General features: G+C 44.5%; 1 protein-coding gene across 3 annotated transcripts in view; it reads left to right on the top strand.

Annotated features, from left to right (window-relative positions):
• osbpl8 (oxysterol binding protein-like 8) overlaps window positions 1–22,624 on the top strand; it is a 314,521-nt gene that overhangs the window by 62,549 nt on the left and 229,348 nt on the right. For all 3 annotated transcript variants that reach the window (XM_078219490.1, XM_078219489.1, XM_078219491.1), the window contains one exon: window positions 13,929–13,965. In XM_078219490.1, the coding sequence (XP_078075616.1) occupies window positions 13,929–13,965 (37 nt within the window). The remainder of the gene's footprint in view (window positions 1–13,928; window positions 13,966–22,624) is intronic.

The raw sequence follows: 22,624 nt of genomic DNA, 5'->3' as shown, positions 1-22,624 counted from the left end.
AAGGATAACCCGGGAAATTATAGGCCGGTGAGCTTGACGCCCGTGGTAGGGAAGTTGTTGGAGAGGATTCTTAGAGATAGGATGTATGCGCATTTAGAAAGGAATAAACTCATTAACGATAGTCAGCATGGTTTTGTGAGAGGGAGGTCATGCCTCACTAACCTGGTGGAGTTTTTTGAAGAAGTGACTAGAATGGTTGACGAGGGAAGGGCCGTGGATGTCGTCTATCTGGACTTTAGTAAAGCGTTTGACAAAGTCCCTCATGGTAGGTTGGTGCAAAAGCTTGGATCTCATGGGATAAAGGGGGAGGTGGCTAGATGGGTGGAGAACTGGCTTGGTCACAGAAGACAGAGGGTGGTAGTGGAAGGGTCTTTTTCCGGCTGGATGCCTGTGACTAGTGGTGTTCCGCAGGGCTCTGTATTGGGACCTCTGCTGTTTGTGATTTATATAAACGATCTGGAAGAAGGTGTAACTGGGTTGATCAGTAAGTTTGCGGACGACACGAAAATGGCTGGACTTGCAGATAGTGAGGAACATTGTCAGAGGCTACAGAAGGATATAGATAGGCTGGAAATTTGGGCAAAGAAATGGCAGATGGAGTTCAATCCTGATAAATCCGAAGTGATGCATTTTGGTAGAAGTAACATACGGGGGAGCTATACGATAAATGGCAGAACCATAAAGGGTGTAGATACGCAGAGGGACCTGGGTGTGCAAGTCCACAGATCCTTGAAGGTGACGTCACAGGTGGAGAAGGTAGTGAAGAAGGCATGTGGCACGTTTGCCTTTATAGGACGGGGCATAGAGTATAAAAGTTGGGGTGTGATGTTGCAGTTGTATAGAATGTTGGTTCGGCCGCATTTGGAATACTGCGCCCAGTTCTGGTCGCCACACCACCAGAAGGACGTGGAGGCTTTAGAGAGAGTGCAGGGGATGTTACCAGGATGTTGCCTGGTATGGAAGGGCTTAGTTATGAGGAGAGATTGGGTAAAGACATGAGAAGACTTTGGCGGATAGGGTTAAAGAGAATCCTAAGGCGTTCTATAGGTATGTCAAGAACAGAAGGTTGGTTAGGGCAAGTTTAGGGCCAGTTATAGATGGCAGAGGGAAGTTATGTGTGGAACCGGAGGAGATTGGTGAAGCATTGAACCAATATTTCTCTTCGGTGTTCACGCAAGGGGACATGAATATAGCTGAGGAGGACACTGGGTTGCAGGGGAGTAGAATAGACAGTATTACAGTTGATAAGGAGGATGTGCAGGATATTCTGGAGGGTCTGAAAATAGATAAATCCCCTGGTCCGGATGGGATTTATCCAAGGATTCTCTGGGAGGCAAGAGAAGTGATTGCAGAGCCTCTGGCTCTGATCTTCAGGTCGTCGTTGGCCTCTGGTATAGTACCAGAAGATTGGAGGTTAGCGAATGTTGTCCCATTGTTTAAGAAGGGGAACAGAGACTTCCCCGGGAATTATAGACCGGTGAGTCTCACTTCTGTTGTCGGCAAGATGTTGGAAAAAATTATAAGGGATAGGATTTATAGTTATTTGGAGAGTAATGAATTGATAGGTGATAGTCAGCATGGTTTTGTGGCAGGTAGGTCGTGCCTTACTAACCTTATTGAGTTTTTTGAGAAAGTGACCAAGGAGGTGGATGGGGGCAAGGCAGTGGACGTGGTATATATGGATTTTAGTAAGGCGTTTTGATAAGGTTCACCATGGTAGGCTTCTGCAGAAAATGCAGATGTATGGGATTGGGGGTGATCTAGGAAATTGGATCAGGAATTGGCTAGCGGATAGGAAACAGAGGGTGGTGGTTGATAGTAAATATTCATCATGGAGTGCGGTTACAAGTGGTGTACCTCAGGGATCTGTTTTGGGGCCACTGCTGTTTGTAATATTTATTAATGATCTGGATGAGGGTATAGTTGGGTGGATTAGCAAATTTGCTGATGACACCAAAGTCGGTGGTGTGGTAGACAGTGAGGAAGGGTGTCGTAGTTTGCAGGAAGACTTAGACAGGTTGCAAAGTTGGGCCGAGAGGTGGCGGATGGAGTTTAATGCGGAGAAGTGTGAGGTAATTCACTTTGGTAGGAATAACAGATGTGTTGAGTATAGGGCTAACGGGAGGACTTTGAATAGTGTGGAGGAGCAGAGGGATCTAGGTGTATGTGTGCATAGATCCCTGAAAGTTGGGAATCAAGTAGATAAGGTTGTTAAGAAGGCATATGGTGTCTTGGCGTTTATTGGTAGGGGGATTGAATTTAGGAGTCGTAGCGTTATGTTGCAACTGTACACAACTCTGGTGCGGCCGCACTTGGAGTACTGTGTGCAGTTCTGGTCCCCACATTACAGGAAGGATGTGGAGGCTTTGGAGAGGGTGCAGAGGAGGTTTACCAGGATGTTGCCTGGTATGGAGGGGAGATCCTATGAGGAGAGGCTGAGGGATTTGGGATTGTTTTCGCTGGAAAGGCGGCGGCTAAGAGGGGATCTTATTGAAACATATAAGATGATTAGAGGTTTAGATAGGGTGGATAGTGATAGCCTTTTTCCTCTGATGGAGAAATCCAGCACGAGGGGGCATGGCTTTAAATTGAGGGGGGGTAGTTATAGAACCGATGTCAGGGGTAGGTTCTTTACCCAGAGGGTGGTGAGGGATTGGAATGCCCTGCCAGCATCAGTAGTAAATGCGCCTAGTTTGGGGGCGTTTAAGAGATCCGTAGATAGGTTCATGGACGAAAAGAAATTGGTTTAGGTTGGAGGGTCACAGTTTTTTTTTTAACTGGTCGGTGCAACATCGTGGGCCGAAGGGCCTGTTCTGCGCTGTAATGTTCTATGTTCTATGTTCTAAACTGGGGTTGTTCTCACTGGAAAGACGGAGGATGAGGGGTTACCTAATAGAGGTGTATAAAATTATGAAAGGCATAGATAGGGTGAACGGTGGGAAGCTTTTTCCCAGGTCGGTGGTGACGTTCACGAGGGGTCATAGGTTCAAGGTGAGGGGGGGGAGGTTTAACACGGATATCAGAAGGACGTATTTTACACAGAGGGTGGGTGGGGGCCTGGAATGCGCTGCCGGGCAAGGTGGTGGAGGCGGACACACTGGGAACATTTAAGACTTATCGAGATAGCCACATGAACGGAGTGGGAATGGAGGGATACAAAAGAATGGTCTAGTTTGGGCCAGGGAGCGGCGCGGGCTTGGAGGGCCGAAGGGCCTGTTCCTGTGCTGTATTGTTCTTTGTTAAACTAGAAAGAGTGCAGAAAAGATTTACTAGGATGCTACTGGGACTTGATGGATTGAGTTATAAGAAGAGGCTGGATAGAGTGTGACTTTTTTCTCTGGAGCGTAGGAGGCTGAGAGGTGATCTTATAGAGGTTTATAAAATAATGAGGGGCACAGATCAACGAGATAGTCAATATTTTTTCCCAAAGGTAGGGGAGTCTAAAACTAGAGGGCATAGGTTTAAGGCGAGAGGGGAGAGATACAAAAGTGTTCAGAGAGGCAATTTTTTCACAGAGGTTGTGGGCGTCTGGAACAAGCTGCCAGAGGTAGTTGTAGAGGCGAGTACAACTTTGTCTTTTAAAAAGCATCTAGTTACATGGGTACGATGGTTTTAGAGGGATATGGGCCAAATGCGGGCAATTGGGATTAACATAGGGGTTTTTTTTAAAAATGGGCGGCATGGACAAGTTGGGCCAAAGGGCCTGTTTCCATGCTGTAAACCTCCATGACTCTATGACTCTAATAGCTACACTAACAATCAATTTAAGATAATCGGTCAAGCTCATAATGTGGCTCATTTACACGCATTAGAAGCTACACATAGTCACATGCATGGACCTGTTCTCCGCAAGCAAAAGGAATATATTAAAGCCTTGTGCCTTTTTAAAATTATCTGAGAGTTTGAGGAGCTATAGTTTACCATTATTTTCTCTATGGAAATGCCTCAGCTATTCAGAGTTGAATTGGCAACCAACCACCACATTCCCCTCGAGTACAAATTCAGAATCACAGAAATGTTATCAATTTTTCGTCTGTCTCTGTCTCTCTCTCTCTCAAAGAACAAAAAAAATTACAGCACAGGAGTAGGCCCTTCAGCCCTCCAAGCTTGAACCAACCATGCTGCCCGGGTGAACTAAAATCCCCTACTCTTGACACTGTTCTCTGTGACCAGGATCGAGATTCCCGAACGTTGTGTTGCCTGCCTGGTGCTTGGGTCCAGGATATCTCATCTGGGCTGCAGAGGAACTTGGATGGGAGGGTAACAATCCAGTTGTAGTGGTTCACGTAGGTGCCAACGATATAGGCAGAACAGGAACAGAGGTTCTGCAGAGGGAGTATGAAAAGTTGGGGGCCAAATTAAAAAGCAGAACAAACAAGGTGGTAATCTCTGGATTACTACCTGAGCCACAAGCGAATTGGCGCAGGGTCAATAAGATTAAGGAGGTAAATGCGTGGCTCAAAGATTGGTGTGGGAGGAATGTGTTTGAATTCATGGGACATTGGCACCAGTATTGGGGAAGATGGGACCTGTTCAGATGGATGGTCTTCGTCTGAATCGTGCTGGGACCAGAGTCCTGGCGAATCGTATAACCAGGGCTGTAAATAGGGCTTTAAACTAAATAGTGGGGGGAGGGTTCAGGGGTATGGGGAATTACAAAATCAAAGGTAAAGGAGAGGGTACGAGTGCAGGTTAATGATGGGGACATTCATCTAGTTAAAGGAGTCAAGGGCTCGGGCAGAGTAAAAAGATGGCAAAAACAAGCAGGGAGGTGGTCAACGCAGTGCAAGGAGATGGTCTGGGGAAGGATAACCAGTTTGTGACAGGTAGGGACAGAGCATGCAAGCAAAAGAATGCACTAACAAATCGGGTCCATATAAAGGCTAGCATAAAGACACGTTACCTGAATGCACGTAGCATTCGAAACAAAGTGAATGAGTTGATGGCACAAATCAGTACAAATGGGTATGATCTAGTGGCCATTACAGAAACATGGTTGCAGGGTGACCAGGACTGGGAACTGAATATCCAAGGGTATCAGACATTGCAGAGGGATAGACAGGAAGGAAAAGAAGGTGGGGTAGCTCTGTTAATTAAAGATAACATCAGGGCGGTAGTGAGAGACGATATAGGCTCTAAGGAGCAGAATGTGGAATCGTTGTGGGTGGAGATAAGGAATAGTATGGGGAGAAAGTCACTGGTGGGCGTGGTCTATAGGCCCCAAAATAATAACTTTGAGGTGAGTCGGGCTATAAACAAGCAAATAATGGATGCGTGCAAAAACGGAACAGCAATAATCATGGGGGATTTTAACCTGCATATTGATTGGTTGACTCAAGTCGGACGCGGTGGACTTGAGGAAGAGTTCTTAGAATACTGTCGGGATAGTTTCCTCGAACAGTATGTTACAGAACCTACGAGGGAGCGAGCTATCTTGGATCTGGTCCTGTGTAATGAGACAGGTAAAATTAATGATCATCTTGTAAGGGATCCTCTTGGAATGAGTGACCACAATATGGTTGAATTTCTAATACAAATGGAGGGAGAGAAAGTAGGGTCCCAAACCAGTGTCCTCTGCTTGAACAGAGGGGAGTACAATAGGATGAGGGCGGAATTGGCTAATGTAGACTGGGAGCGCAGACTGGTTGGTAGGACAGCTGAGCAACAGTGCGGATTTTTAAGGAGATTTTTCTCAGTACTCAGCAAAAATATATTCCTGTGATAAAGAAGGAATGTAAAAAAAGGGATAACCAGCCGTGGATAACTAAGGAAATAAAGGAGAGTATTAAATTAAAAAACGATGCGTACAGAGTGGCCAAAAGTAGTGGGGAATTAGAAGATTGGGAAAGCTTTAAGAAACAACAAAAATACTAAGAAAGCGATAAAGAAAGGAAAGATAGATTATGAAACTAAACTAGCACATAATATAAAAACTGATAGTAAAAGTTTTTACAAATATATAAAAAGGAAAAGAGTAGCTAAAGTAAATGTTGGACCCTTAGAAGACGAGAAGGGGGATTTAATAATGGGAAACGAGGAAATGGCCGAGGCCTTAAACAAGTTTTTTGTATTGGTCCTCACGGTAGAGGACACAAATAGCTTACCGAAAATTGATGGTCGTGGGACTGTAGGGGGTGAGGTCCTTAAAACGATTACTATTACGAAAGAAGTAGTGCTTGGTAGGCTAATGGGACTAAAGGTAGACAAGTCCCCGGGCCCGGATGGAATGCATCCCAGGGTACTGAAAGAAATGGCAGAAGTAATAGCAGATGCGTTGGTTGTAATTTATCAAAATTCACTGGACTCTGGGGAAGTGCCGGCTGATTGGAAAACAGCTAATGAGACGCCACTGTTTAAAAAAGGAGGTAGACAAAAGGCGGGTAACTACAGGCCGGTTAGCTTAACGTCCGTAGTTGGGAAATTGCTGGAATCCATCATTAAAGAAGAAATAGCAGAGCACCTGGAAAAAAATGGTTTGGTCAAGCAGACGCAGCATGGATTCATGAAGGGAAAGTCGTGTTTGACGAATTTACTGGATTTCTATGAAGATGTAACAAGTGCAGTTGACAGAGGGGAACCGGTGGATGTGGTGTTTTTGGATTTCCAGAAGGTGTTCGATAAGGTGCCTCACAAAAGGTTGCTGCAAAAGATTGGGGTACACGGAGTTGGGGATGAAGTGTTACCGTGGATTGGGGATTGGCTATCTAACAGGAAGCAGAGAGTCGGAATAAATGGGTGCTTTTCTGGTTGGCAGTTGGTGACTAGTGGCGTGTCGCAGATATCGGTGCTGGGGCCTCAACTGTTTACCATATACATAGACGATCTGGAGGAGGGGACCGAGTGTAGGGTAACAAAGTTTGCGGATGATACAAAGATGAGTGGGAAAGCGAATTGCGTGGAGGATGCGGAAAGTCTGCAGAGAGATTGGGATAGGCTGAGTGAGTGGGCGAGGATCTGGCAGATGGAGTATAACGTTGACAAGTGTGAGGTTATCCACTTTGGAAGGAATAATAGTAAAATGGACTATTATTTAAATGGTGCAAAATTACAACATGCTACTGTGCAGAGAGACCTGGGGGTCCTTGTGCATGAATCATAGAAACATAGAAAAACTACAGCACAAAACAGGCCCTTCGGTCCCACAAGTTGTGCCGAACATATCCCTACCTTTTAGGCCTACCTATAACCCTCCATCTTATTAAGTCCCATGTACTCATCCAGGAGTCTCTTAAAAGACCCTATTGAGTTTGCCTCCACCACCACTGACGGCAGCCGATTCCACTCGCACACCACCCTCTGTGTGAAAAACTTCCCCCTAACATTTCCCCTGTACATACCCCAGCACCTTAAACCTGTGTCCTCTTGTAGCAGCCATTTCTACCCTGGGAAAAAGCCTCTGAGAGTCCACCCGATCTATGCCTCTCAACATCTTATATACCTCTATTAGGTCTCCTCTCATCCTACGTCTCTCCAAGGAGAAAAGACTGAGCTCCCTCAGCCAATCCTCATAAGGCATGCCACTCAATCCAGGCAACATCCTTGTAAATCTCCTCTGCACCCTTTCAATCTTTTCCACATCCTTCCTGTAATGAGGCGACCAGAACTGAGCACAGTACTCCAAGTGGGGTCTGACGAGGGTCTTATATAGCTGCATCATTATCCCCGGACTCTGAAACTCAATCCCTCGATTGATAAAGGCCAGCACACCATACGCCTTCTTAACCACCTCCTCCACCTGCGGGGCCGATTTAAGAGTCCTATGGACCCGGACCCCAAGGTCCTTCTGATCCTCTACAGTACTAAGGGTCTTTCCCTTTATATTGTACTCCTTCATCCCATTTGACCTGCCAAAATGGACCACTGCGCATTTATCTGGGTTGAAGTCCATCTGCCACTTCTCCGCCCAGTCTTGTATCCTGTCTATGTCCCTCTGTAACTTCTGACATCCCTCCAGACTATCCACAACCCCACCAACCTTCATGTCGTCGGCAAACTTACCAACCCATCCCTCCACTTCCTCATCAAGGTCATTTATGAAAATGACAAACAGCAAGGGTCCCAGAACAGATCCCTGGGGCACACCACTGGTGACCGACCTCCATTTAGAAAAAGACCCATCTATATCCACTCTCTGCCTCCTTTGGGCAAGCCAGTTCTGGATCCACAGGGCAGCAGCCCCTTGGATCCCATGCCCTCTCAGTTTTTCTAGAAGCCTTGCATGGGGGACCTTATCGAACGCCTTGCTAAAATCCATATAAACCACATCGACCGCTTTCCCTTCGTCAATGTGTTTAGTCACATTTTCGAAGAACTCCACCATGCTTGTAAGACACGATCTGCCCTTGACAAAGCCATGCTGAGTATTCTTGAGCGTACTAAACCTCTCTAAATGCTCATAAATCTTGTCCCTCAGGATCTTCTGCATCAGCTTACCAACCACTGAGGTTAGACTCACCGGTCGGTAATTTCCTGGGCTATTCCTATTTCCCTTCTTGAAAATAGGAACCACAATAGGAATCGCAAAAACTCAGTTTGCAGGTGCAGCAGGTAATCAAGAAGGCAAATGGAATGTTGGCCTTTATCGCGAAGGGGATGGAGTATAAAAGCAGGGAGGTCTTGCTGCAATTGCACAAGGTACTGGTGAGGCCGCAACTGGAGTACTGTGTGCAATTTTGATCCCCTTATTTGCGGATGGATGTATTAGCCTTGGAGGGAGTACAGAGAAGGTTCACCAGGTTGATACCGGAGATGAGGGGGTTAGCTTATGTGGAGAGATTGAGTAGATTGGGCCTGTACTCGTTGGAGTTTAGAAGGCTGAGGGGAGATCTTATAGAGACATATAAGATAATGAAGGGGCTGGACAGGGTAGAGGCAGAGAGATTCTTTCCACTTAGAAAGGAAACAAGAACTAGAGGACACAGCCTCAAAATACGGGGGTGTCAGTTTAGAACAGAGTTGAGGAGGAACTTCTTCTCTAAGAGGGGAGTGAATCTCTGGAATTCTGCCCATTGAAGCAGTGGAAGCTACCTCGTTAAATATGTTTAAGTCACAGTTAGATAGATTTCTGTTATGGGGAGCGGGTGGGTAAGCGGAACTAAACCACTATCAGATCAGCCATGATCTCATTGAATGGTGGGGCAGGCTCGAGGGGCTAGATGGCCTGCTCCTGCTCCTATTTCTTATGTTCTTCCGGAGACCATATCCCTCTATTCCCATCCTATTCATGGACACCAAGATTGGTGGAGTAGTGGATGAGGTGGAGGGCTGTTGTAGGCTGCAAAGAGACATAAATAGGATGCAAAGCTGGGCTGAAAAATGGCAAATGGAGTTTAACCCTGATAAATGTGAGGTGATTCATTTTGGTAGGACTAATTTAAATGTGGATTACAGGGTCAAAGGTAGGGTTCCGAAGACTGAGGAGGAACAGAGAGATCTTGGGGTCCATATCCACAGAACTCTAAAGGTTGCCACTCAAGTGGATAGAGCTGTGAAGAAGGCCTATAGTGTGTTAGCTTTTATTAACAGGGGGTTGGAGTTTAAGAGCCGTGGGGTTATGCTGCAACTGTACAGGACCTTGGTGAGACCACATTTGGAATATTGTGTGCAGTTCTGGTCACCTCACTATAAGAAGGATGTAGAAGCGCTGGAAAGAGTGCAGAGGAGATTTACCAGGATGCTGCCTAGTTTGGAGGGTAGGTCTTATGAGGAAAGGTTGAGGGAGCTAGGGCTGTTCTCTCTGGAGTGGAGGAGGCTGAGGGGAGACTTAATAGAGGTTTATAAAATGATGAAGGGGATAGATAGAGTGAACGTTCAAAGACTATTTCCTCGGGTGGATGGAGCTATTACAAGGGGGCATAACTATCGGGTTCATGGTGGGAGATATAGGAAGGATATCAGAGGTAGGTTCTTTACACAGAGAGTGGTTGGGGTGTGGAATGGACTGCCTGCAGTGATAGTGGAGTCAGACACTTTAGGAACATTTAAGCGGTTATTGGATAGGCACATGGAGCACACCAGGATGATAGGGAGTGGGATAGCTTGATCTTGGTTTCAGATAAAGCTCGGCACAACATCGTGGGCCGAAGGGCCTGTTCTGTGCTGTACTGTTCTATGTTCTATTTGTCTAGTTGCTCCTTAAAAGTCACTCCCGAATCTACTTCCACTACCTCCCCCGGCAATGTGTTCCAGGTAGCCACCACCCTCTGTGTAAAAAATCTGCCTTGAACATCTGCTTTAAACCTTGCCCCTCGCACCTTAAACCTGTGCCCCCAAGTAATTGACTCTGCCACCCTAGGAAAAAGCTTCTGACTATCCACTCTGTCCATGCCTCTCATAATCTTGTAGACTTCTATCAGGTAGCCCCTCAACCTCCACCGCTTCAGTGAGAACAAACTAAGTTTCTCCAACCTCTCCTCATTGCTAATGCCCTCCACACCAGGCAACATCCTGGTAAATCTTTTCTGTACAAAGCCTCCACATCCTTCTGGTAGTGCGGTGACCAGAATTGAACATTATATTCCAATTGCGGCCTAACTCAGGTTCTATAAAGCTGCAACATGTCTTGCCAATTTTTAAACTCAATGCCCCGGCCGATGAAGGCAAGCATGCCATATGCCTTCTTGACTACCTTCTCCACGTGCATTGCCACTTTCAGTGACCTGTGTACCTGGACACCCAAATCCCTCTGCCTATCAATACTCTTAAGAGTTCTGCAATTTACTGTATATTTCCTATCTGTACTAGACCTTCCAAAATGCATTACCTCACATTTGTCTGGATTAAACTCCATCTGCCATCTCTCCGCCCAAGTCTCCAACTGATCTATATCCTGCTGTATCCTCTGACGGTCCTCATCATTATCTGCAAATCCACCAATCTTTGTGTCGTCCGCAAACTTACTAATCAAACCAGTTACATTTTCCTCCGAATGATTTATATATATATATTACAAACAGCAAAGTTCCCATTAACCTGTAGGACCTAAAGTATAATTTCTGACTATTTCTATTTCTCTACACCTTGTTTTCAAGCTACTATTCACATTATTTTTTCCACCTGAGCCCTTCCCTTTCTCCTACCCTCACATTGCATTTTTCAGTTTAAAGTCCTTGTGACTGTCATATTTATCCTTTTCGGTTGGGCCCTGTTTCCAGCTCGATTCAGGTAGAGCTCATCTCGGTACAAAACTGTGTCTTATGAAATGGAATCTCTCTTTTCCACACTATCTCTTTAGCCACATGTCCACCTCCATGCTTATCCTTAAGCCAGTTTGTACATAGCTCGGGTAATATTCCAGAGGTTATAATCAACCTTCCTCTGTTTCTTTTGTAGAGTGTGCTGATAATTTGTTTAAGTATTCAGCCTCAATAAATATTTATGTGCACCTGCACCGGGATTTCTGGTGCAACTCGGGAATATTGATTGGAACGTTAAGGTCCTGTTAACCATAGAATCCCTACAGTGTCGAAAGAGGCCATCTGGCCCATTGAGCCTGCGCCAACTCCCCGAAAGAGCAGCCAATCCATCTAACCTGCACATCTTTCAGACTGTGGGAGGAAACCGGAGCACCGGGGGAAACCCATGCAGATATGGGGAGAATGTGCAAACTCCACACAGACAGTGAATTCAGCCTGGGTCACTGGAACTCTGAGGCAGCAGTGCTAACTACTCTGCCACCATGCCTGTTAATTTATTGCTGAGTTTTTGAGTACTCTCCAAACAGATCTCTGCTCTGCCCAAGACCGCAAGAAACTACAAAAGGTTGTGAATGTAGCCCAATCCATCACACAAACCAGCCTCCCATCCATTGACTCTGGCTACACTTCCCGCTGCCTCGGCAAAGCAGCCAGCATAATTAAGGACCCCACGCACCCTGGACATTTTGTCTTCCACCACCTTCCGTCAGGAAAAAGATACAAAAGTCTGAGGTCACCTACCAACCGATTCAAGAACAGCTTCTTCCCTGCTGCTGTCAGACTTTTGAATGGACCTACCTTGCATTAAGTTGATCTTTCTCTACACCCTAGCTATGACTGTAACACTACATTCTGCACTCTCTCGTTTCCTTCTATATGAATGGTATGCTCTATGTACAGCGTGCAAGAAACAATACTTTTCACTGTATGCTGAAACATGTGACAATAATAGATCAAATCCAATCAAAAATTTCCTTGACTTTCTCATGTTTTTGGGCCCAGCATTGGTAGCTATGACTGAATTTTCCCCCTTCCTCTCCCTTAATAGGATGGAGGGTTATAGGTAGGCCTAAAAGGTAGGGATATGTTCGGCACAACTTGTGGGGCCGAAGGGCCTGTTTTGTGCTGTAGTTTTCTATGTTTCTATATCCTTTCAAACTAGTTTGATATGTCCTTCACTGGCAAAGCTGATTATACGGAGAGTTTTGAGGAAGAGAATCCATCTAGGTCTATGTGTGAAACCTTTGCCTGTCACATTACTAGTAAATTTCAATTGATTTGAATTGCCTATAACTGTATGATTCAGCATTACCTGTTAGAAGGTAGGACATGTGCTCTTGTTGAAGTAATTAGCTGTTTCTTTCATCTGCCAAGTTATAATTTTGATATTGCGAACAGAATTTCCTGCCAGGGCGTTATCGGGAAGTTACACTTGAAGTTAATCAGGTTGTTTGCCCATTTTGCCAATGTTTATTTGCACACCTTTTTCCTGCCAAGTGATTAACATAAAAATGGTGTAAACAAGTGAAAATTGATGTAAGTAATCAGGTCCAAAGAAACCTTCAGTATAATAATTAACTTTCAAGCTCTCAAACATGCAGCCATGGAAGCTTTTGAATTTTTAACGTGACTTGTACTGATCCCATAAAAATGCATTCAAAGCAATAGAAAGAACAGTGCAGTGATCTGATGGTGATAAAATCTCAGTCACATTGAAGGAGCAGAAAAATTAGAAATAAAATTTGTGGTTTAATTTTATGTCCATTTTGAGCAGCATAATTGCATTAATGTTCTGTATACGGCTCTTTAACCTACAGGCAAAGGCATTTGGATGCTGGAATTGATAGCTGGGTGTATAAGAGTGAGGACATTGGGTATTGTGCAGTTGCTTTCTGAGTTTCCTCTATCTTTTGCACCGTGTATTTGTTCTGTTTTATTGCTGGCACGTTTTGAGGAACAGATACACAAGAGATTCCGCTAAACAAGACCAACTGCATAAAGTTCTGGTACAATCAACTGTCAGAGAAAAGCCAGTTGTAAGGGCACTTGTTTTGTGTCTGATGTAATGAAAGGACAATGGTGTTAAATTTGTCAATATCCTCCTTCATCTTCCCTTGGATCCCAAAGGACTTGACCTCCACAACTCATGTCTTGATGGATAGAGTACACAGCATTTGAAAGTGCAACCAAACTATCTCTTGCTTTTAAATAGGACTAATGGATATTGATTTAACTGAGAAAATTTGCACTGGAACCGTGTACTTAGGTTTACATTATCTTTGTCAGGGTTCCTGAGTAAGGAAAGGCCTGCAATTTGTTTTATGTATGGTTTGATTTGTATCTAAGGCAATCATTAAATAATGCAAAATCCAGGTGATTATTTAATCAAGTACAGTAGATCTGTTTTTATGTCAGTGCCATTTTAAATTCAGATTCAGGAGCACTGACTCCTGCCATTTACAATAAATCCAGCTCTCTGTGATAGACTAACCAATTTTAAAACTGATCGGTCATTTGTAAGTGTTATTTTGCAGAATTTATGTAATTGTCTTTCCAAAGTAGATAAAAATCTTGCATTGAAAGTCTTAAGCATCCAGCATATTGCATGACTGTACTAACTTGTTTTACTTTGTTGCCTCCCCTCCTCCCATGTTTTTTCTTGCATTATCCTTTCTAACTTGCCCTCGGGTGGACTTTGCTGCTGCTAATGTGAATGTTGCAATGCATTGATAGCATCATGGAGAGATCAGAGACTTGCAAGGATTATCAAGTAAGTGACTTCAATTTTGTGAAACCAATTCTGTGGAATATTGCTGGATTTTTTGGGTGTCGGTTTGCGGTTTTTGCAGCTGCAAATTAGCAGATGAAAATGCACCTTGGCCTCTTTTAAGGGAAAATGCACTTTGGACACAGGACAGTGTTCCTTAGCTTCAAAATTACTGCTGAAATGTATATGAAATATCTATAAATAAAACAATACACTCAGATGTGATAGTGCAGTGCACAAATATTACTGTAAAATAATAATCCAACCTAAAAATTGTCTTCAGCATTGCAGATCTGGCATTTTTGTAGGTGCAATGTGTTTGTATTATTCCTGGTGTTTTGGTGGTTGTTAGTTCCCAGCAAGTGCAGGGTATTCCTGGATCATAAAATCTGGTGCAGGCAAGGTTCTATTTTTAATGTCCTGATTTCCCTTCCACTCAAATCACATAGCAAAGAAATTATATGCCTAAAGGGACCAAGGATTTGAAGATTTGAATGTATCTTTGAACTGGTATAGCATTCTATATAGATGTAATTTACTCAGACCATTCTATACTGGATGTTTCAAGTGCTTCATTTGCTGCAGGGCAGTTGTTCGCGCGTGATAAAATTTGTGTTTCTGATTGTCAGTGAGTAAATTGGGATGTGAATGTCTTAGTTTGTGAATCTTGCTGGAAGAATCCATGTTGGCAGATGGAAGTGCCAAGAAGAAGAGAAAATCCCCCGATGACTACTTGTCTGTTCTATCGTGAAACGGAACTTTTGTAGTTTATTCTGGGTGGTCTACTCACTGCAGCATGCAAGATCCGAGGAAGATGCATGGCAATGGATGATGGTCTTTTAATTTCAGTTTATACAGATGTCGATTGAATGTGTAATGCTCTGCCAAAGGTAACCACTGCTTCGAGAGCAGCTCTGCTCACATATAGGTTTCTCAGTTTGTTTAGAACTCATCTGAAAACATGCTCTGTGTTGTTTGTGTCAAGTGTTGTGGGACTTTTACTCTGACAAAAGGCCACTGTGGATTTCCATGCTGCCTTTTATCACAACATGTTCCTGCTTGCACGGTCTATCTCAGCTTCTCACTCTTAATCAATCAAGTGTGTGAAACAAGTATTTTCATGGCCTTTTGAGCAAATATATTTGTGGAGATGGAAGGGGCTGGGAGGAGAATTTCACATTATGGTTATGGCAGAGGAAAGACCGAGAGGCTCAACCTGCTCCAGCTGGATCTGATTGTTAGTGTTATGCATCAAATATCCTTAAGTTTATTGTGTCCCGCGAGCTTGGGGGAGTGAAGAAGAGAGCCATTCAGGGGAGAATAATGAGAATGAGAAATTTTCTTTAGGACAAAGGCGTGAACACTGGGAGTGAATAAGCAAATTTACAAGAGCAGAAGTATTGCTGAGAGTGGAAGGCATTTGGAAGTTTGAAGAAGCATCCCTCAGACCTGGAGGAATTCTCTCCCAGGATGGTGCTGAAGGACGGGGTGGGGAGTGAAGTGGTTTTTGGTGCTGAGTTATACAAGGAAATGGTCAGAGTTGAAGTGAGAAGGCAAGATTGAGAGAGTGGCTGTGAATATAAGTGGAAAGATTTTATATGGGGGACAGGAGAGGACAGCCGAGAATGAGATTTAAAATCTGCAATGGTGAAGAATTGCTCATTGCAGCAACTGAGACAGGGCGTTGAGGACATGATAAACGGTTTGGGTTCTAAGGAAGAGATCAGCTCGAAGGAATTGGGACAGACCAGGTTTGTTCAAATGTCCTGTTTCCTGGTTGTAATTTCCTGGTTGTGGATGGGATGGGCCTTGTTAATGAATGAATAAATAACCTGGAGGAAAACAATAAGACAAATCTTAGAGATATATTTCTTCTCAATTTTCATTCATTTTTCTAAACTTTCTAAATTTTTTGAGTATTGTATTTGCTTAGCCGTGTTAGTTTTCATAGAATTATTCAACATTTGCATGGCTCCTGCTTCCATGAAAGTTGAGGAAATGTGTTCACAGAAACCCTCCAGGTCGAAATTGACACAGAGCAGGAAACGCCAGGAGAGCGTGGACATATCAGAGATGAGAACTAATGAAAACACATGGATTGGAATGCCAAAAGCCATGGTTTCTTGCAGCTCTCTGGCACCCTCTTGTGTGCAAGCTGCTGATCTGTAGTTTTTAAAAGAAATTGGTTCACTTGAGATTTTTATGCTGATAGTGAAAGGTTTAAGTACCACTTAAACTGTGAGCATTACAATACAAAGTATTTTCAAGCCTGATTTAATTCAGGTGATGGAACACTAATGATTAGTCGTAGTTATGTAGAATTCACAAACCATATCAAAATGACTGAAGTTGTGAAAGAGGATTTTTGTCTGTAATAATTTTTGTCTATAGTAATTGATTCTAAGATGTGTCTTTTCGAGAGTGAAGTTTGGGAAACGCTTGTGTGGAAGTCAGAATCCAGTGAGGCCAGTTTGCTCACAGTGTAATATTCACCTGGGCGGATTTGAGTAAAAATCCACAGACATTCGATTGGGTGGCAGCTGCCACTTGATTTCAGAGCGGGATGTTGTCTGGCCACGATCTAAGGAGATCCATCAAAGATGCCAAAAGACAGTACCGTTCCAGGCTAGCCACACTGACCCCCGCCGACTATGGCAAGGTCTGCAGGACATAACAGGCTACAAGATGAAGGCATGTAAAATCGTTGGCTCCAACGCACCTCTCCCTAATGAGCTCAATGCATTCTATGCCCGTTTTGAGCAAGAGGTCAGCGAGAGCATGCCCTCCACCCTGGAAGCCCTGGATGAACCTGTATCTGGGGTCACCATTGCAGATATCGGAGCAGCTTTCTTGAAGGTCAACCCACAGAAAGCGACTGGCCCGGTTCGGGTACCCAGACGAGCACTCAGATCCTGCGCGGATCAGCTGGCGGAGGTATTCGCAGACATCTTCAACCTCTCTTTACAACAATCTGAGGTCCCTATCTGCTTCAAGAAGGCGACCATCATCCCGGTATCAAAGAAAAGCCAGGCAGCGTGCCTTAATGACTATCGGCCGGTGGCTCTGACATCTATCATTATGAAGTGCTTCGAAAGGTTAGTCATGGCACAAATCAATTCCAGCCTCCCGGACTACCTGGATCCATTACAGTTTGCCTAATACCGCAACAAGTCCACAGCAGACGCCATCTCCCTGGCCCTGCACTCAACCCTGGAACACCTAGATAACAAAGACACTTATGTCAGACTCCTACTTATTGACTACAGCTCAGCCTTCAACACCATTATTCCAATGAAACTCATCTTCAAACTCCATGGCCTGGGCCTTGGCACCTCCCTCTGCGACTGGATCCTGAACTTCTTAACCCACAGACCACAAACAGTAAGAATGGGCAGCAACACCTCCTCCATGATCATCCTCAACACCAGAACCTCACAAGGCTGTGTTCTCAGCCCCCTACTATACTCCTTGTACACCTATGACAGTGCGGCCAAATTCCCCAACAACTCGATTTTCAAGTTTGCTGATGACACCACCATAGTGGGTCGGATCTCAAACAATGACGGGACAGTGTACAGGAATGAGATAGAGAACCTAGTGAATTGGTGCGATGACAATAATCTCTCCCTCAATGTCAACAAAACAAAGGAGATTGTCATCGACTTCAGGAAACGTAGAGGGGAACAAGCCCCTGTCTACGTCGAAGTAGAAAAGGTCGAGACCTTCAAGTTTTTAGATGTCCAGATCACCAACAGCCTGTCCTGGTCCCCCCATGCCAACGCTATAGTTAAGAAATCCCACCAACGCCTCCCCTTTCTCAGAAGACTAAGGAAATTTGGCATGTCAGCTACGACTCTCACCAACTTTTACAGATGCATCATGGAACGCATTCTTTCTGGTTGAATCACAGCTTGGTGGCATTGTCAGGTGGCATTGTTTAGCTTGAAACTGAAAAGTTTTGTTGTTTGTATGGGTCAGCAGTGGTGTAGTGGTATTGTCAGCAGACTACTAATCGAGGGATCTGGGATAATGCTCTGTGGACCCGGGTTTGAATCCCACCATAGCAGATGGTGACACTTGAATTCAATAAAAAGCTGGAATTAAAGGTCTCATGATGACAATGAAATCATTGTTAATATTCTAAATTGGGGCAAGGCCAATTTTGATGGTATCAGGCAGGAACTTTCAAAAGTTAATTGGAGGAGTCTGTGGGAAGGAAAAGGGACGTCTGGTAAGTTGCACGCTTTCAAAAGTGTGTTAACCAGGGTTCAGGGTAAACATATTCCTCTTAGAGTGAAGGGCAAGGCTGGCAGAAGTCGGGAACCCTGGATGACTGGGGATATTGAGGCCCTGGTCAAGAAGAAGAAAGAGACACATGACATGCATAGGCAGCTGGGATCAAGTGAATCTCTTGAAGAGTATAGGGGGTGTAGGAGTAGAGTTAAGAGAGAAATCAGGAGGGCAAAAAGGGGACACAAAATTGTTTTGGCAGATAAGGCAAAGGAGAATCCAAAGAGCTTCTACAAATACATAAAGGGCAAAAGAGTAACAAGGGAGAGAGTAGGGCCTCTTAAGGATCAACAAGGTAACCTATGGGCGGATCCACAAAAGATGGGTGAGACCCTAACTGAATATTCCTCATCAGTATTTACTGTTGAGAAAAGCATGGACGTGCAAAAACGGAACGGCAATAATCATGGGGGACTTCAACCTGCATATTGATTGGCTGACTCAAGTTGGAAGGGGTGGGATGGAGGAAGAGTTCTTAGAATGCTGTCGGGATAGTTACCTTGAACAGTATGTTACAGAACCGACGAGGGAACCAGTTATCTTAGATCTGGTAATGTGTAACGAGGTAGGTAGAATTAAGGATGTTCTTGTGAAGGACCCTCTTGGGTCAAGTGATCACAATATGGTCGCATTTCTGATACAAATGGAAGAGGAGAAAGTAGGGTCCCATACCACTGTCCTCTGTTTGAACAGAGGGAAGTACGATAGGATGAGGGCTGAATTGGCTAAGGTAGACTGGGAGAGCAGACTGGCAGGTAGGACAGCTGAGGAACAGTGGAGGATTTTTAAGGAGATCCTTTTCAGTACTCAGCAACAATATATTCCGGTGATAAAGAAGGGCTGTAAGAAAAGGGATAATCAGCCGTGGATAACGAAGGAAATTAAGGAGAGTATTAAATTAAAGACCGATGCGTACAGAGTGGCCAGAAATAGTGGAGAATCGGAAGATTGGAAAAACTTTAAGAAACAACAAAGAACGACTAAGAAAGCGATAAAGAAAGGAAAGATAGGTTATGAAGCTCGGCTAGCTCTAAATATAAAAATGGTAGTAAAAGCTTTTACAAATATATAAAAAGGAAGAGAGTGGCAAGAGTGAATGTTGGACCCTTGGAGGACGAGAGGGGGGATTTAATAGTGGGAAATGAGGAAATGGCTGAAACTTTAAATAAGTTTTTTGTGTCGGTCTTCACGGTGGAAGACACAAATAGTTTACCGAATATTAACGATAGAGGGTTGGTAGGAGGAGAGGTACTCAATACAATTAATGTTACCAGAGAGGCAGTGCTTGGTAGACTAACGGGACTGAAGGTGGACAAGTCCCCGGGCCCGGATGGAATGCATCCCAGGGTACTGAAAGAAATGTCAGAGGTAATAGCGGATGCGTTAGTGGTTATTTATCAAAATTCGTTGGATTCTGGGGTAGTGCCGGCGGATTGGAAAACGGCTAATGTTACGCCGCTGTTTAAAAAAGGAAATAGACAAAAGGCGGGTAACTACAGGCCGGTTAGCTTAACGTTTGTAGTTGGGAAAATGCTGGAATCCATCATTAAAGAAGAAATAGCAGGCCATCTGGATAAGAATGGTTCGATTAAGCAGACGCAGCATGAATTCATGAGGGGAAAGTCGTGCTTGACGAACTTGTTGGATTTTTATGAAGATGTGCCTAGTGCGGTTGACGGAGGGGAACCGGTGGATGCGGTGTTTTTGGATTTCCAAAAAGCGTTTGATAAGGTGCCTCACAAAAGGTTGCTGAAGACGATTGGGTCACTCGGAGTTGGGGGTAGGGTGTTAGCGTGGATTGAGGATTGGCTATCCGACAGGAAGCAGAGAATCGGAATAAATGGATGCTTTTCTGGTTGGCAGATAGTAACTAGTGGCGTGCCGCAGGGATCGGTACTGGGGCCTCAACTATTTACCATTTATATAGACGATCTGGAGGAGGGGACTGAGTGTAGGGTAACAAAGTCTGCAGACGGCACAAAGATAAGTGGAAAAGTGAATCGTGTGGAGGGCGTAGAAGGTCTGCAGAGAGATTTGGACAGGCTGAGTGAGTGGGCGAGGATCTGGCAGATGGAGTATAACGTTGACAAATGCGAGGTTATTCACTTTGGAAGAAATAATAGCAAATTGGATTATTATCTAAATGGAAAGAAATTACAACATGCTGCTGTGCAGAGGGACCTGGGGGTCCTTGTGCAGGAGACGCAAAAACCCAGTCTGCAGGTGCAACAGGTGATCAAGAAGGCAAATGGGATGTTGGCCTATATCGCAAGGGGGATAGAATATAAAAGCAGAAATGTCTTGCTGCATCTGTACAGGGCATTGGTGAGGCTGCAGCTGGAATACTGTGTGCAGTATTGGTCCCCTTATTTGCGGAAGGATATATTGGCCTTGGAGGGAGTGCAGAGAAGGTTCACCAGGTTGATACCGGAGATGAGGGGTGTTGATTATGAGGAGAGACTGAGCAGATTGGGTTTGTACTCGTTGGAATTTAGAAGGCTGAAGGGGGATCTTATAGAGACCTATAAGATAATGAAGGGGCTGGATAGGGTAGAGGTGGAGAGATTCTTTCCACTTAGAAAGGAAGCTAGAACTAGAGGGCACAGCCTCAAAATAAAGGGGGGTCAGTTTAGGGCAGAGTTGAGGAGGAACTTCTTCTCTCAGAGGGTGGAGAATCTCTGGAATTCTCTGCCCACTGAAGTGGTGGAGGCTACCTCGTTGAATATGTTTAAATCACGGATAGATGGATTCCTGATCGGTCAGGGAATTAGGGGTTATAGGGATCAGGCGGGTAAGTGGAACTGATCCACTTCAGATCAGCCATGATCTTATTGAATGGCGGGGCAGGCTCGAGGGGCTAGATGGCCTATTCCTGCTCCTATTTCTTATGTTCTTATGTTAGGAAACTTGGGGAATTAAATATTGATGTCTTGAGGAGTGTACATATTACAGAGAAGGAGGTGCTGGAAGTCTTAAAGCGCATCAAGGTAGATAAATCCCCGGGACCTGATGAGGTATATCCCAGGACGTTGTGGGAGGCTAGGGAGGAAATTGCGGGTCCCCTAGCCGAGATATTTGAATCATTGATCGTCGCGGGTGAGGTGTCTGAAGATTGGAGAGTGGCAAATGTTGTGCCTTTGTTTAGAAAGGGCTGCAGGGAAAAGCCTAGGAACTACAGGCCAGTGAGCCTCACACCTGTGGTGGGCAAATTAGAACATTAGAACATTACAGCGCAGTACAGGCCCTTCGGCCCTCGATGTTGCGCTGACCAGTGAAACCCATCTAACCTACACTATTCCAATATCATCCATAAATTGTTGGAAGGTATTTTGAGAGACAAGATCTACAGGCATTTAGAGATGCAAGGTCTAATTAGGGACAGTCAGCATGGCTTTGTGAGTGGAAAATCATATCTCACAAATTTAATTGAGTATTTTGAAGGGGTATCCAAGAAGGTAGATGAGGGCAGTGCAGTTGATGTTGTCTACATTGACTTTAGCAAGGCCTTTGACAAGGTACCGCATGGTCGGTTGTTGCATAACGTTAAATCTCACGGGATCCAGGGTGAGGTATCTAAATGGATACAAAATTGGCTTCTTAACCCTAATGCAGAGTGCAGAAAAGATTTACTAGGATGCTTGATGGATTGAGTTATAAGGAGAGGCTGAATAGACTGGGACTTTTTTCTCTGGAGAATAGGAGGCTGAGGGGGTGACCTTATAGAGGTCTATAAAATAATGAGGGGCATAGACAAGGTAGATAGTCAATATCTTTTCCCAAAGGTAGGGGAGTCTAAAACTGGAGGTTTAAGGTGAGAGGGGAGAGATATAGAAGTGTTCAGAGGGGCAATTTTTTCACACACAGGGCGGTGAGTGTCTGGAACAAGCTGCCAGAGATAGTAGTAGAGGCAGGTACAATTTTATCTTTTGAAAAGCATTTAGATAGTTACATGGGTACGATGGGATAGAGGCATATGGGCCAAATGTGGGCAATTGGGATTAGTTTAGGGGTTTTAAAAAAAAATAAGGGCGGCATGGACAAGTTGGGCCGAAGGGACTCTTTCCATGCTGTAAACCTCTCTGACTTTATTGTTGATTGCCATGTTAAAAACCTATCTGATTCACTAATGTCCTTTAGGGAAGGAAATCTGCCATCTTTACCTGGTCTGGCCTACATGTGACTCCAAACCCACAGCAATGTGGTTGATTTTTAAATGCCCTCTGAGATGCATTCAGTTCACCAGCAATGAGGGATGGACAATAAATGCTGGCCCAGTCTGAGATGCCCACAGCCGCTGGAAGAATAAAGAAAAATCTTTGCAGCATTTTATATAAGAAATCAGTCAAAAATCACAAGTTGACAAATGTTTGTC

The sequence above is a fragment of the Mustelus asterias genome, chromosome 9 (genome assembly GCF_964213995.1).
Source record: "Mustelus asterias chromosome 9, sMusAst1.hap1.1, whole genome shotgun sequence".
NCBI lineage: Eukaryota > Metazoa > Chordata > Chondrichthyes > Carcharhiniformes > Triakidae > Mustelus > Mustelus asterias.
This window is presented reverse-complemented; position numbering and strand designations above follow the sequence as displayed.